Here is a 17,453-nt window from a genome sequence, read left to right as displayed (position 1 = left end):
ACTTTTAACAAACTCCTCCAAGTAAATTCCGTGATTCACCACGCGAACTTCTCTCTCTCTCTCCATTCTTCTCAGTAAACCTCCCTTTCGTCTCCCTAGTCGACCCTCTTTCCAAGCCACTGCAACCCATCGTTTGCATGCTTAGTTAAAATACAGATTAGGAACAGTGTTAATAACGTGTTTTTTGACTGGCCGTGTCGTCCATGTGCCGCCCGATTGGCTACATCAATCTTTAAGCATTTGGGCGCGATATTGTGGCAAGTTAAGATATCTCGAAGGTATAGAGTTATTGCCTTAATTCAAGCTAAGCCTGCAGTTAGTTCTTCCAGAGGGATGCCTTTATCGTGTGTGACATAGGACAATCTCATCTCGCCTTTTCATCCGTCGTCTGGACCCATCCATGTGCGACGGAACAAAGGAATTTCATTTTTACAGCACTGTCAAAAAATTATAGATATCTCATTTGGTTAATCACGTGTGTCCCTAGTTATAATTCATTTGTGAGCTAATGTTATTATTTGCTAAGTAAACGTTGTTAATTGAGTATAACAACGCCTTGCGGTTGCGGTAACCGAACTAAAAAGTGTACCTCAGTTAGTATTCATCTTCGTTCCATTTCTCTCAGATTTTAGTTTTCTGTAAAAGAAAACTGTTGTGACGGCTTTGTCCGTCCGTCCGCACATTTCATGTCCGCATTCAGGTCTTAAAAACTACTGAAGCTAGAGGGCTGCAAAATGGTACGTCGATCATCCACCTTCCAATCATCAAACATACCAAAACGCAACCCTCTAGCCTCAGTAGTGTTTATTTTATTTAAGGTTAAAATTATCCATAATCGTTGGTCTGGCAACGACATATGACAGGCCACCACCGGACTGTGGTTAAAGTTTCATGAGCCGCGGCTCATACAGCATTATACCGAGACTACCGAAAGATAGATACATTTTTGGTGGCCTTGATTATACTCTATACAGAAAACCCATTTTTTACTTGTTTTTGTTTACTGTCAGCCATTTTTTATAGCATTCCGTTGCGTAGCAACGGGTGGCAAGTAACAATTCTAAATGTCAGATACTCTTTCTGGAAGGAAGCAGTACTGACAGGTTTGAATGTATTTAGAAATTTGCAGGTGTTCCACAAATTAAGACAAACGATGACAATTTGTGGCATCTGCTATCATAGAATATATAATTATAAAACCGCCAAGCAATACATTTCAAATATTGAGAGAGAGGAATCCATAACAGAGATCGTCATATATATATATATATATATATATATATATATATATATATATATATATATATATATATATATATATATATATATATATATATATATATGTATATATATATATATATGTATATATGTATGTGTGATATATGTACATTTCTATATATGTCCTCTGTACGCATTACAGATTTGTCATTTAAAAGATGAGGAGAGTGTTGAAATTTTCTACTTGAATTGCAGAATACTGGTTAAACATTCTACACAAGCAACGCCGTTCCACTTGTACAGAAATTTCATTTTAAGACACACACACACATACACACGCACACACAAACACACACACACACACACACACACACACACATATATATATATATATATATATATATATATATATATATATATATATATATATATATATATACTAAAAATTACATAAGAGTTATTGGAAACTCCTGTTGAATAAGTACACCACTTTGAGTTTATTCATAAAACGCGAGATATTTTTTGTAATTTCAGTTACACTGACTTACACACAAGTACACAGTGATGCTTATTTGGCTGTGACATTTAATTGCTGTAATGCTCTCACGCATAAAAACTTATACATATTTCCACAAACATACATATTTAAACTATAAATACACAGTCACTTATATATATATATATATATATATATATATATATATATATATATATATATATATATATATATATATATATATATATATAATGTAAAAATGTGTGTGTTTGTGTGTAGTTACAGTTTGTATATATGTGGAAAAATTTATAAAACTTTATGCGTAAGAGCATTACAGCAATTAAATTTTAGAGCCAAATAAATACCACCGTGTTCTCAGGTGTGAATCCGCGTAACTGAGATTAAAACGAAACAAATATATACCTCATGTTATTGATGAATAAACTCACAGGGGAAACCAAATTCTTTGAATATCAAAGTGGTGTAGTTATTAAAGAGGAATTTCCAATAACGCTTTGCGTGAACTTAATCATTCCCAACAATTTTCCCTTATAGCAAATGTTTACTGGAGGGGATTTCGCAAGAATTCTTTTTGGAATTGCAAAATGATGATGCACTGGTCACCCTCACTCATTTTCCCTACATTTTTGTTAATTTGGTACCAAAGTAAGCGAGCGATGCACTGTAACCAATTTATATTCTATTATTGTTTATTTCTGTTATACCGAAAACATACGACCTAAATTACAAGTGCACAAACGAATAAAAACGCAAACGCTTGCGCGCGCACACACAATCCCACACACACACACACACACACACACACACACACACATATACACATATATATATATATATATATATATATATGTATATATATACTGTATATATATTATTATATATATATACACACATATCTATACTATATATATATATATATATATATATATATATATATATATATATATATATATATATATATATATATATATATATATATATATATATATATATATATATATATATATATATATATATATATATATATATATATATATATATATATATATATATATATATATATATATATATATATATATATATATATTATATATATATATATATATATATATATATATATATATATGCATATACAGTATATATATATTATATATAAATATATATGTGTCTGTGTATAACATATACATTTTTATAAACTACATTTTTGAAGTAAAATTGCAGGCGACTTAGTCATTCATTGCCAGTTATTTATTAAGATACTGGCCAGACTTACAGAGGTATAAGTTCACTGACTGCATCACCAATATTACAGCGAAAGTTTCACTTTCGTAGTCATGAATAATTCTATATTTCACTTATTCACTGTGTAATCATATTTTATTATGTCATGCAAGCATGTTGCAAGTTATTTCTAGGGTCCTATAACGTTAATGTCTTTTTGTTTTTGCATGCTGTAATTTTTTTTTAAAGTCCTTGCTTAATCGGTAGTCAATTATTCTCTCCTTGTCGGAGAGCAAAAAGGGCCACAGAACTGATACTTAATGTCGTTAAACAATATGCACATGCCTTCAGAATTTAGAGCGCGTTGAGATTAAGCAGCTGTAACTGAACAAAAACGGCAAAATTGCTTAGAATGTCTATTAATAGAGATTAATTAAAACCCTCATAAATCCGTACCAAACCACCTCTTAATATTAGATCACACAACAGACTTCTGTGAACAAGTTACTTTGTTCTAATGGTTAGACTAAAGGCTGCCGGACTAAAGGACATCACCTCACGGTACGAGGCAGAAGCTGAAAATCACTAACACGGCGAAGAAAACAAGTTGGAAAACAATTGCGTCATACCATCACTACCTCCGGCTGACATGAAGTGTTGACAGTGTCTCGTATTTCGGCGTAGCTCCATCGGCTCATGTTCGGCGCTTGGGGAGGAGTTTTCCGCTCCTGCTCACTTGTCCTGCAATGGAGGAGCACTGGATAGAGTGACGCGCTGTAATTTCGCTTTGATATCGCCACTGCTGACTTTCATATTACGGGATCTTTTATTTAGTGACGTATGTCCTGGGATCTCTGCTTACGTCGTAAGTGTCAGTGTCCATAAGCTTATAGTAGATGAGAGTTCTAAAATGTATGTGTATATATATATATATATATATATATATATATATATATATATATATATATATATATATATATATATATATATATATATATGTGTGTGTGTGTGTGTGTGTGTGTGTGTGTGTGTGTGTACAACGGTTTTCCATGTGGAAATAAAGGTTTGTACAAGGAAATTGCACATTGCATTGTTGAAATCCACACTCCATCCAGATTTACATTTCATCAGAAGTACTCTTTTAATTACAATTATGCGTAACTTAATTGAAAATAGCAGAACTGATCATATATATATATATATATATATATATATATATATATATATATATATATATATATATATATATATATATATATATATATATATATATATATATATATTATATATATATATATATATATATATATATATATATATATATATATATATATATACAATAAAAAAATTTAATACTCTCTGTTATTAATTAGAGAAGTTAATCATAACCAAACCAATATCCCACTGAAATAAATTCGCAAAGAAAAGTTTCCAAAGTCCATGTTAATACAAGATCATTAGGATAAAAGCAATTTTATCCCATAATTAAAAAAAAAGTGATATTATATGCATTACATTCGGATCATGAGCCGCTAACCTCAATGATTTCTCATCAATATGATTTTTATCTTTTCAGCATCATGAATACAGTTCACTTTATCGTTAATTTATCATTTCATCACATCATAAACCTCGGAGACTCAAGGAGAAACGTTTAAAATTCACTAAAAACCTATGGGCACAAGTTTAAACATTATGACATTATCCAGTTCAAGGTGATTTCTGTTGATCCTCCTGTCGTACTACTCCAGAATTTTTTTTTTTTTTATCGTAAAATTCGCCATGATAATCTCTTCTACTCAATACTTTCATATAGTCATTTATACCTGGCAATAGTTGATACTCAGTTTCCTAATGGTCAGAGTTTTTGATGAAACCTTTCATTTGCGAACATCGTCTAGCCTCTGTTCATACCCATCTTCAGTGAAATTTGATCAGTCATTGATTCTTTGATATTAGTCTATTCCACATATTGTTTCTTTTTCAAATGTAACGCCTTTACTTGAAGCATTTCTGCATTTTTTTTCTGACATGTATATTTGTTTCCCAGCAGCTGATAACATGCCTTCTGTGCCTCTTTTCAAATTCAAAATTTTATCTGTACGAGAGATTTATTATCAACTTCATTTCTACATAATGATGTGACCTATGAACCAATGGCAAATTCCTAATGAATTGCCTCTTATTACTAAGGTTATAATTTAAAAAAAAAGGCATTTCTCTCTTATGTTAAAACATTCTCACCAACTTTTAGATTACTGACCAGATAGGGGCGTTCACCAGCCATATCAGGGTTCTCATTCTGTTGATAATTATTGCTCCTCAAAGTCTAACGTGAATGATTGTACTTTCAAAGTAGAAGATTTTCTGGCATGAACAGGGTAAGTAGTAATAAGACCTTGTTTATCATGAAAAATTAACTTGTGGTTTCATACCAATAAAATTCACAACTATTACTGTGGCATCAGTTTTCATTCACTTTTTCAATTAGATACACCTGCTCTTATTTCCTTTATGTGAAATGTCGTACAGTTCAAAACCATTGCTCTGTGTGTTCTTCACGTAGTAATGTCAGTGCTTGTGAGTGTCTTACCTTTTATACCAAGATTTCTTGCCAGTTTCCTGCTTGCTTGCCCTTGATATATTGTCACGTACTAGGCAATAGTATCCGCCAGGGCCTCTGGTATGCAACATTTCAAGCTGTGCAAGTCTCTCCTGTTCCATTTGATTCCTAAATTATTTCCTCTTTTAGGGAATATACCTAGTATTACCTTCATGGCTTGTTTCTAATCTTTTATAGTCTCCATTCTTTTAGATTCCTCTATAAATATATTATTAAATATTTATTCAACGTTAATGTAACGTGCATAACAGCTATTAAATCAGAACTCACAGGAGGTATTTGCAGGCCTTAAAAAATTCTGATTATTATAATAATATTAACTTATAAGTCAACAAAATAAACAAAAAACTCTGTCCTTTTACCTTTAACAACATTCACGAAAATCCAGCTTTTTTTAGCCTAATCATTACCTTGCAACATCCTTAGATACAGCATTGGATCTAAGTGTAACTTTGCTCATAGATGTTGAGAGATCAATATTCCTTTCCAGGTGTATTTGCGTCTCTTCCCCTCCCACTTGTGCCTGAATCCAGTTGACTTCCTCATCCTGTTACAATGGAATGAAAAAAAGTAGTTTTAGGGAAATTTTATACATTTATACAAAGAAGTCTTGAGTGACTTAAACATACAAATTGCAATGCAGATGCATATGGTTCACCCAAGCAGAAATGAAGTGGAGGCTCATCAAGAAATGTGACAGTGGATATTGATAATGGTTACTTTGTCCCTTTAAGCATGGATTGCAAAGTATGGCCCTGTAAACATTTTATGAGTAAAATTTATGACATTTCCTTATCAGTTTGTCTTTATCAGTCTATTGCTTACCGGTCTACGGCGATCTGAATTAACTCATGTCTTCGAGCAATTTTTAAAAGGAGCTATAGCAGTGAATTCCTTAAATCTACTTCGCCATTTTTTAGAATTTTTTTTCAAAACATGGACTTGCCTTTAATATTGGAATCAGATCATGGTAAGTGCAATCTAACTTTCCAGGCTCCTCACACGTTCTGCACCACATTTCACTCATATCTTTTGGGGCAGATGGAGTTAGTTGGGAACTGCACTCAATACTTGATTCTGGTTGTAAATAACAAGGAAAATCATTGACGTTAATGAAATCATCTTCAGAAATGGGTGGAGTATCCTTCCATATTACTTTCATTACAGCTCTCTGTTGACTCGGACTTTGCTGGTGCAGAGTAGTAGCTGGAGGAAGTTTTGGGTAGATAAGTGGATGGCCAGCTACTGGGGTTGTTGGGGTGTTTTGAGTTGAAGGCAAGAGGGTTCCACATGAAATATTGCCTTCAAATATTTCCTTCCTTTCAATAATAAGCTGAGGGGCTATTTTCCTTTCTTTCCTGAACTGCCGTTTTTCCTTCTTTTTTAGAAATTTTGCTGACTTTGACCCACTGATTATTATTGTTGGCTGGACACTTGACTGCAAAGTGGATGAAGAAGATGGCATTGCCACTTTAGCAAACTGTTGTACAGGATTGGTCTCTTCTGCATTGACAGAAATAGACTGAGACTGCAATCGATGTTTATCTCGTAGATGAGCCAAAATGTACCTAAAATGCAATAAATAATTTAGTTTCCAGTTGGAATCTTTGATGATATTTATGTGAGCCAGCAGTAGAGCAAACTATAGTTTAAGATCCAGAGAATAAGGCCTATTTTGTGTCTACCCACAAGTTATGAGTCTAATAAATCTGTTGGTATGTAAGTTTAACATGATTAAATTGATGTTGCTAGTGCATGGATAGTCTGTGAGGGTAATAAGCTTCATATGCTAAGTGCAGCAAGGCATACAAACTTTCAAAATACTTACAACAGATGAAACTTACATAAATTGTAGAATTTCTCAGTAAAGATATTCGTAAGTTCTGACAGTACAATGTAACAAAATGATTCTGTCAACATTATGATAAAAGAGATTTTATGGCAAATACCTCCAAAAATTTTCAAGTTGCTGGGTATACTGATTTTCAGGTTACACTCCAAATAAAAGTATGTCACTTTCAGTTTATTGACTTGAGAGCAACTATGTATTGTTAATCTTGTAATGCACTAATGAAGGGTAAAAATCTGATTTTTCCTGTGTGATTCATAACCACACCTGTAATGTTTGCTTCTTCTAAATTTTTTATGACTGCCTTTCGGTTCTTGCATTACTTTGCTACATAAAAAATATATGCTTATTTCTTCAGCAAATGACACTAGAAAACATCAAACACTATTTTATAAGAACAGATACATTAATTATCAAATGAGTCAATTAAATAAGTACATTGTGTAATGGTTTTACCAATGCCAGAAAATTATAACCACAGAAGTGTCGTGTTTTATGGTGCTTTTGTGATTATTGCAGTCTTGCAGACATTATATGAGCCAGCCCAACAGCAGTTAAGGTATCCAAAATCATTTGGTGACAGAACTTGGATCTCGTAAACATTCCATCAACCCTATTTCATTACAAGGCAGCTGTTAACCTTGAAAAGTGTGAATGGCGTTCAAACACCTTTACGGAACTAAATAACGTCAGCACTTTTGGAATTTCTTGCCTCTTGATTTTCCAGTTATTCGAGAGAAACATATAACAAAAAGACGAGTCTTAAACAGCAATAGATTACAAGAATTTTACTGGATTGCTTCAGGCTCGTAAGTATTGACACCAAGAGAGCATGCACAGCTAATTTTACTTTTACGTAAGGCTTTGTTTAAAAAGAATAAGGTATATTCATTTCACATCTGTAAGGCAGAGCATTTATTAAAAACTTTTCAAAATGTACTTTTATTCAATCAGTAATCATAATGACGATCAGCCACGAGGATCTACGCACCTGTTGGTCTGTAGCTTATTGCTGCTGATACTCTCCCGACATAAAGGACACGCGAGTGTTTTTCCAGACGGGATGACAGGTTCTTCGGACTCCTGCGTCTGGTGTTCGGCAGTTGTTTTACGTGCATCGCCAGAAATTAAATCAAGAACGCATGATATACAAACTGTGTGCAGACATGGCATCATTTTTGGAGTTCTACCGGCGTTGTCGTAACTCTCTAAACAGACCGGGCACTCGAGTGTTTCCTGCGACAAAAAAAAACGGTATATTGATTCTTTGAGTGATATATATATATATATATATATATATATATATATATATATATATATATATATATATATATATATATATATATATATATATAGTCACACACAAACACAAACACACACACGCACATATATATATATAATATATATATATATATATATATATATATATATATATATATATATATATATATATATATATATATATACACATATACTCCTATGTATACAGTTCAAAATCCAAAATTTTTTTTGAGGAGGCCCGCCTTCTTAACAAGGATACATCACTGCTCTATATTACAATCCTTACCGAGAATTGCAGCGAGGACAAAATGTCCTTCTCTGTCGCGTCCCCAAGAGATGAACCTATGTTTTAGATTTCCAAGACTGGGCACACGGCCAGCAGATGTTTCAGTCGAGGGCACAATACAGATATCTCAAAGTGGAGGATTTTCTCCTGACATCAAGAGCCCATGAGTGAGTCTTCACTTGTATGTCTAATCCTTAGCCTGCACAACATTGTTTCTTGTCTCCTTGGCATATAGGGATATGCCCAAGGAGATACCGACGACGTAATACTGCACATCTTTTGGTTTATTTCAGTTCCTTCCCAAAGGGACTGCCAAAGGTTTTTAATTTTCTGACCCGACATCTTCTGGGTTCTTGGGAGGTGGATGCTGACTTAGCAAGTTGATCAGCTTGCTTATTCCCAAGAATCCCAGTGTGGGAAGGCATTCAGCAAAAAATTATTTCTTTGTCTGTTCTTTTCACTAAAAGCAGCCATTCCAATATCTTTAAAATCAGTGGGTGTAAAGGGTTAAAAGATTCCAAAGATTGAAAAACATTTCTTGAGTCACAATATATAGTAAAACTATTTCCATTCTGAGTTAAAATTTCTTTTATGCTCTTTAAAATAGCTTGCAGTTTTGCTGTAAAAATAAATCCAACCAAAGATAATCTTCCGCTTATTTCTACATCAGGGAAGGCTACTCCAAAGCCCACACCAGCATCTGACTTTGAGCCATCCATGAAAACTGCCATGAGTTATCATGTTGAAAGGAATGATCTAAGAATACTGATTTCATTGCCCTATTGGACAAATCTGCTTTTGGTGAATGAAAATATCCACAAAATTTTACCTATGGAAGGTTTTAGGGAAGGAGGTTTGGCTAACTGAATACCTAACGGGTAAAATCTTCATCCTTGGCATGTTGAGTTGCCTGGTTATACATGTTACTCTAAAAGCAAATGGTTGAGGTTGCTTGGGGTGATTTTCATAAAATTTCCAACACCTTTCATTTCTCACACAAATGCTGGTTAAAGACACAGGGAGCCTCTGAAATCTGTACCTGCCCTGAACCACCAGATGTCGATAATGAAGATCCAGAGGCGTCTCACCAGCATCTACAAGCATGCTCTCAGTGGGAGATGATTTAAATGCTCTTGTGGACAATTTTACTCCTCCATCATTAAGTGAATTGAGCATTTTAAGGTTATTAGACTTTGCCGAGGTATACACTTCGCACCCACAAGTTAATTTTGATAAGGCCAAGGCTTTGTATAGTCTCAACACCTGAGTTCGGTCAGCACCCCAGGAGGTGTGAGACGGAACTTTCAGCACATTCATTGCATTCAAGCATTTTGTCTTACTATATTTCAGATGTGGAAACCAAGTCAGCTTGCTATCAAAAATCAACCCAAGAAACCTTGTTTCACCAAAACATGGAATTCTCTGTCCTAGTTTGAACAGATCTGGATCAGGATGGAATCCTCTTGTACAGCAAAAGTGCATGGTTGCCCTTTTACTAGCTGAAAACCTAAATCCATTCATCTCAGCCCCCTTTACTATATTATCAATGCACAGCTGAAGAAGGCGTTCAGCCACTGCCATCCTTGTTGCTGCAAAAGATATCAAAATGTTGTCAACAAAAAAAGTATAAGCTACATCTGAGGGAATTATTTGGGATAAGCCCATTGATTGCTAAGGAATAAAAGGTTACAAGTAGAACACTTCCTTGTGGCACTCCTTCTTCTTGGCTGAATACATCTGATATTGTTGCTCTAACCTGAGCCTGATATAAACTATTTTTTTTTAAATTCCCTGGTAAAAAGAGGCAAATTGCCTCTCAGGTTACGTTCATAAAGAATGCCATATCTACATATTGCATTACAAGCCTCTCAGGATCAAAGAAAACAGTGACATGATGCTGTTTGTTAGAAAAAGCTTCACATACTGAAGATCCCATTTGAACTAAAACATCAGTTGTGGCGTGCATACTTCGAAAATCACACTGAGCAAGCGACTTATATTTACCAAGTTCCAAGGACCACATCATACACGTGTTCACCATTTTTCCCATGATTTTACACAGACATGATGTCACTGCAAAAGGATTATAATTCTGCTTCATGAATGGCAGTAAATTAATATCTCCCACAGCTTAGGGAAGATATGTTCTCAGAAAATTCTGTTATTAAGGCTTATTATGAAAAATCTGGCATTTTCGTGGGTATGCTCAATCACTGTATATCATCCAGTCCACGAGCTGATTCACTACATTTACTTAAGGCTGATTCAAATTCTCTCATAGTAAAAGGTACATTATATTGTTCATTCCATGATGTGTTCAAGTCAGTTTCTACCTGTTCCATTATCCTTCTTTGAGCTGAATAGGGTCTGTCGTTATTTTTCTTTGCAACATTAGAAAATGTTTAGCAAACTCATTTGCCACTAACCGGGGATCTGCTACTTCACTACCATTGATCATGATAACTGGAGGTTGACAAGGAGTGAATCTGTCTGCAATTTTTCTAATTCTCTTCATAACTAAAGTCAAGGGTGTTTTTGAACTATTGAAGATATGAAATTGTCCAAGATTCCTTTCGTACCTTTTTAATTTCCTTGCAGAAATGAGCTCTTGCTTTTCGAAATTCAATATGGTAATACTCTCATGTTTGTCTGCAATATCATGGAGAAAGATTATTTCATAGTTCTATGAGTTTTCTGGCATATACAGGTCCACTACAGAACTGGTCGGTGGACAAATATGCCTGAAGTCCTAGGTATTGACTAAAAACCAGCCGAAAATACATTGTATTGAAAAATTTAAGAGCATCATCTACAGAGGGGAAAGTCATCAGCCAAGTCATATATTGAGCAGTGTTCCTGGCATGTTGCCAAATCAACTTTACCAGTGTTCCATCTAAGTAACCTTGAAGATGGAGGATTTGAAGCTACATTCATTATTAGCGGAAAATGGTTGCTGATAAATCTATCATTTATCGCTCTCCAATTGAAATCAATAAAGCAGTGCATACAGATAAGACAATTGCTGATAATATGCCTGTTTGGTTGTGAACAAGTGTGTAGACTCCCCCGTGTTTAGGAGTCCCACATTTTCCCTTGTTATGATGGAACACAGGCAATTTCTTCTTTGACAGGCAATGATGTCACCCCAAAGTGTGTTTCTAATATTCAAATCTCCCAGGATAACACAGGGATGGGGTAGCTGTTGGATAAGGGATTTAAATTCATCGATTGCAAAGACTTCACTAGTTGGTAGATAAAGAGAGCATACTGTATATTCTCTTTGCAAATGGATCTGCACAGCTATTACTTGTGGTGTCGACTAGATACTATTATAATGGGATTTTGTGGGATGTCATTACGAATATATAAAACTACACCCCCAATGGCTTGCTATATTTATGTTATAAGTGGAATGATAGGCTGTATACTCTCGTGGGCTTGGACATGTATTATTACCAATCAAAGTCTCCGGCAAAGCTACACATCCAGTAGGCACTTCTGATATGAACAACCTTAATTCTTACCATTTCACTCTTGAACCCTGACAGTTCTACTGGAGCATATAAAGGATTTTTTTTTTTTTTTAGATTTTGAGGCAATTTTAGTGGAGCCCCTTTTCGGTGACTTAACTTTATTGCCTTGCTCGTGTTTTTTTCCAGAAGAGGACTGATTGCTTATGGCTGCCTTCCATTTCAAGGTTGATGACTGTGTCATTTCCCTGAAGGAGGAACCTGCTGCAGATGGCACAGCCTCCCCAGTATAATGAATGCTAGGCATCTTTGATGCCAACTTTGTCATGGGGATATCAAACTCAGGAGCACCAGACTAAGCAGGCTTTGCCTGAGGAGAGGTGGAAATGTCACACACAATTTGTGCATTATCTGAAGCATCAGGAGCACCAGTCACAGCCAGTGCAGGCTGCAGTGAATCACAGGAACCAAGAACAGATAACACAACCTCCAAAGAAATGGGACTGCCAGCTCTATATATATATATATATATATATATATATATATATATATATATATATATATATATATATATATATATATATATATATATATATATATATATATACTGTATATATGTGTATATATTAATGAGACCAATATTGTCCTCTGTTCATGCTCCAAAATACAAACTAGCAAAATATCTTGTACGTATGTTAGAACAGTTTATTTCCAATAAACATACACTAAAAAACTCCTAAGAATTTAAATCATACATCTTATGCCAGGATTCAGATTTATATATGACCAGTTGTGACGTTAGTGCCCAAGTTGAACTCACACCCCTCCTCCATACAACTGTATCTGACTTGAGCCAGTTTCTTCGTTGCTTCTCTCTCCTTTTCTGGTAATTCAGTCTTCAACTTTTGGTCTAACAGGTACTTTTACCTGTTTTTTTTTTTACTTTTTAATGTACATGTATATAATATATTGAGACTCTAAAAAGAAAAGTCTCAATATATGGTATACATGTACATTAAAAAGTAAAAAAAAAAAAATAAGCTGTAGGTCCCGTTGCTAGGTAACCAATTGGTTCTTAGCCACGTAAAATAAGTCTAATCCTTCGGGCCATCCCTAAGAGAGCTGTTAATAAGCTCAGTGGTCTGGTTAAACTAAGGTATACTTAACTTTAAAAAGAAAAAAAAATTGTATTTCCATTTATTTTTAAATTGTACGTTTTTTTACTCTCTCTCAATAAATGTATGACCTAATAATGAACAGCCTTCACTTCTTCACCCTTACCTGATATATATATATATATATATATATATATATATATATATATATATATATATATATATATATATATATATATATATGTATTGATATTTTGAGAACCACCTCCCAACAAAAAATATGTCCAACTACATACCTCTTCATCCATTTTACTAGTTACTTGATTAGTCGTCCAGTTCAGTGCTCTAATATTTCTTTAGACAGTCAGTGAGTTTCTCTTGAGATTTTTCTTTTATAAGTGGGTGGTTGGTAGTATTGCTGAAGATAACACACCGATAATATACTAACTTCGTGAATTTAGTCGAATTGATCAGCCTCTGTGGAAAAAACAGAAAGAAGAAAAAATGGACTAGACTTCGTGAAACTATGAAATGGTGTTGCTTCAGGATGGAATCATGCAGTAAATAATGAAATTAGTGTTTGTATTTCCTTTCACAGAGCAGAAGAATTTTAATTACTTTTTGTATTTGACAAAGGATATTGGTCCAGTTGTTGAAATTAATGCTAATTGTTTCAGTAATTAAAATGATTGGCTTCATTACATGCTAATTGTTTTCCTGCTAATCAGTTGTAATGCTAAGCTAAGCCGAATGGTTTCATCAATGGTCTCAATAAGTTTTTCTTTTTCCTTTTAACAGAATCATACAAGTAATGATTTTTGGTCCTTTGGTAAAGATGCTTTACAAAGATTTATGTTTGCTATTCAGGATTAATTATCATTTAAGATATGTATAGGACTCAAGGTACGAAGCATAACTGATTGCATTAAAATTGATAACAGTTATAAATAACACTAGAAAAATCTTATTTACCAAAATGTTTTGTGATCTTTATTGATAATACCAATATATACTCCAAAACAGAGATATAATAAAAATAAAAACGCACACACATTATATATATATATATATATATATATATATATATATATATATATATATATATATATATATATATATATATATTCATGATATTGCCTTGTAATATGTATATCATCCTGTAGTTTTGGTATATTTACTCTTCTATTTATCATGTGTTATGTATATAATAATAATAATTGTTGAAATATCATATGCAGTGTAATCTCAGATCTCAAAAGAGTTAGTGATTTAGATAACTTAACGGCATATTTTAAAACTGGTAATACGTTTTAATAGTAATGTAGTATGTGAATGTGCATTTTGTCCTCTAGCAACAAGTGTTCTGTACTCGTGATTTAGTGTGTTGTGTTTTGGTTAGGTTGTTGTTGCGAGGATAAGGAGTTAACTTGAATGGGAATGGCAGTCGAGTCTGCAAAAGCTTTGTCCCATACGAGAAAATACAAATGTTTTCGCAGTGTTTCATGCACTGTTCTGGAAACCAACTTTGGTTCTTCGTCTTTGTTTTGAAAGCGTGCCTTTTGTGGCTGGCCAGTTGCCGTCTGTTTAGATCGTGTTGAGACTCTGTTAAGAACTGCGTCCCATATGATTTTCTGCTTGAATTGTATATGCCTTATTGAGGGTAAATGCCCATATTTCGATCGGTTACATCATGTTTTGTAGGACTGTGTTGCTCTGATCACATATTGTTCTGACTTCGTCTGGTTGTTTCCTTTCCCACTGGAGCCCTAAAGTATGCTTATTCTGATTTCAAAGGCCGTTAGAGTTGTTCTTCTCTCTCTCTCTCTCTCTCTCTCTCTCTCTCTCTCTCTCTCTTCAAAAGAGAGAAGTTACCATAAGATATTTGTGTGGTCATTAATATTAAACTTAGGTTTTGAGATCTGAATTTAGGAAAACTGTATGGCACCTGCCAAAAAGTGTGTTTTGTGAATCTAAAGCATTTCAAGTGATTTTGCAAAGGTTTTCACAAGCTTGTGTAAGGTAAAGTGAATTTTACTTATTATTACCATGGTATAATAAGGTATTTTATGGAAAACGTTTCTTTAGTGAAATTATTATTGATAAATCATTTGTGTATTTTTGTGTGTTATTGTGTTTGCAATCTCTTGATTTTTCACATTTTTTGTATTGGTGATTTAACATTTATTTACTTAGCATTTTAAATATTTCTTGATAATTTAACATTGCATATCTTGAGTAATTCTTGATAGTTTGAATTTTGCTTGATTAACTAAATTTCTTGATAAATTAAAGTTTTGTGATTTAGTTTTGTTTAATAATTCAACTCAAGAATTAATCAAACTTTTGTGTTGTTTTCAAGTAACAGTTAATTTTTTCAGATTGTGAATTCTAATTATAGATTTTGAATTTAAAAATAATTTTTTTTATTTAATGTTTTGTGAAATACAGTGTTTCATTTATTGACCACCAGTGAATAGGATTAATTGTGTACATAAGGCAAAGTGATAAACGTGTTTTGTTCCTTTAGTTTTGCTGAAGTGAATTTAGACCAGGGAAACAGTTGAGTTGTTTGATGGTGTGATACCCTTTTATTCTAGTATATTTCTTGTTTAACTGATGATACATCACACTTGTTTTGATAAACTTAGTTTGATTTTTCACGTGATTAATGAGCTTTTTAAGGGATCACTGTCACCTTTAGAGTACTCAGTCGTAATTTTTATTGTTATGAGAGTTCAGGTATCTGGCTGAAGTGAAGTAATTTTTTTAATTCTGTGTTTAGTTGTGTAATAACCAGGTACTTGGTACGCTTCATTACTATATATATATATATATATATATATATATATATATATATATATATATATATATATATATATATATATATATATATATATATATATATATATATATATATAATATATCTATCTATCTATCTATATATATATATATATTTATACATGTGTGTGTGTTTATGTAATATATATGGTATACACACACACACATATATATATATATATATATATATATATATATATATATATATATATATATATATATATATATATATATATATATATATATATATATATATATATATATATATACATACATACATACATACATACATACATACATAATTGTACGTTTGTGTGATTGTATTGTTCCATGTTAGTCCTGCTGAAATGTAACTGGTGTATTTTCTTAAGGTAAGTTTTATGCTAATGTCTAACTGGTAATTGGATTAAAACTTACCTTGCTCTTGAAATGTAACTCTCAGCGTGTATAAATGGATACAACAGCATTCCCCGGAATAATCTTACCACTTCTGCCTCTTGCAAATTGTTGAAGCCTAAACATATGTTGTAACCAACGAATGCCTGGTAAGTCCCGTTGTCATGTGAATCAGGTGACCAGGTTTTACGAGATAGTGTTGCTTCATTATCTTACAGATTATCTTATCGACTAATGGTGCTGTTGATAATTCTATTTATCTACATCAAGGATAACTGATAACATTTTACGAACAATTTTTTTGGAGGCTGAAACACGATTATTAATAATTGAGAATAACAGAGAAAGATGTATTTCAAGTACGCACACTTTTTATGCGTGAATACATTAATACACACACACACACACACACACACACACACACATATATATATATATATATATATATATATATATATATATATATATATATATATATATATATATGTGTGTGTGTGTTTATATATATATATATATATATATATATATATATATATATATATATATATATATATATATATATATATATATATATATTATACATACAGAAGCGCACATATATACATATGTGCGTGTGTGTGTGCGTGTGTATATTTGTGT

At 32.9% G+C, this 17,453-nt stretch overlaps 1 protein-coding gene across 3 annotated transcripts in view; it reads right to left on the bottom strand.

Annotated features, from left to right (window-relative positions):
• LOC136837547 (uncharacterized) overlaps window positions 1–16,983 on the bottom strand; it is a 37,202-nt gene extending 20,219 nt beyond the window's left edge. For 2 of the 3 annotated variants that reach the window (XM_067102393.1, XM_067102394.1), the window contains exons 1-6: window positions 16,836–16,983; window positions 13,877–14,057; window positions 8,420–8,664; window positions 6,526–7,147; window positions 5,990–6,126; window positions 3,586–3,697 (exon numbers count right to left, since the gene is read on the bottom strand). In XM_067102393.1, the coding sequence (XP_066958494.1) occupies window positions 3,586–3,697; window positions 5,990–6,126; window positions 6,526–7,147; window positions 8,420–8,664; window positions 13,877–13,888 (1,128 nt within the window). In that variant the 5' untranslated portion in view covers window positions 13,889–14,057; window positions 16,836–16,983. The remainder of the gene's footprint in view (window positions 1–3,585; window positions 3,698–5,989; window positions 6,127–6,525; window positions 7,148–8,419; window positions 8,665–13,876; window positions 14,058–16,835) is intronic. The other variant, XM_067102395.1, reaches the window with a different exon arrangement.
• Between the last annotated feature and the right edge of the window lie 470 nt (window positions 16,984–17,453).

Source organism: Macrobrachium rosenbergii, chromosome 59 (genome assembly GCF_040412425.1).
Source record: "Macrobrachium rosenbergii isolate ZJJX-2024 chromosome 59, ASM4041242v1, whole genome shotgun sequence".
NCBI classification, from domain to species: Eukaryota; Metazoa; Arthropoda; class Malacostraca; order Decapoda; family Palaemonidae; genus Macrobrachium; species Macrobrachium rosenbergii.
This window is presented reverse-complemented; position numbering and strand designations above follow the sequence as displayed.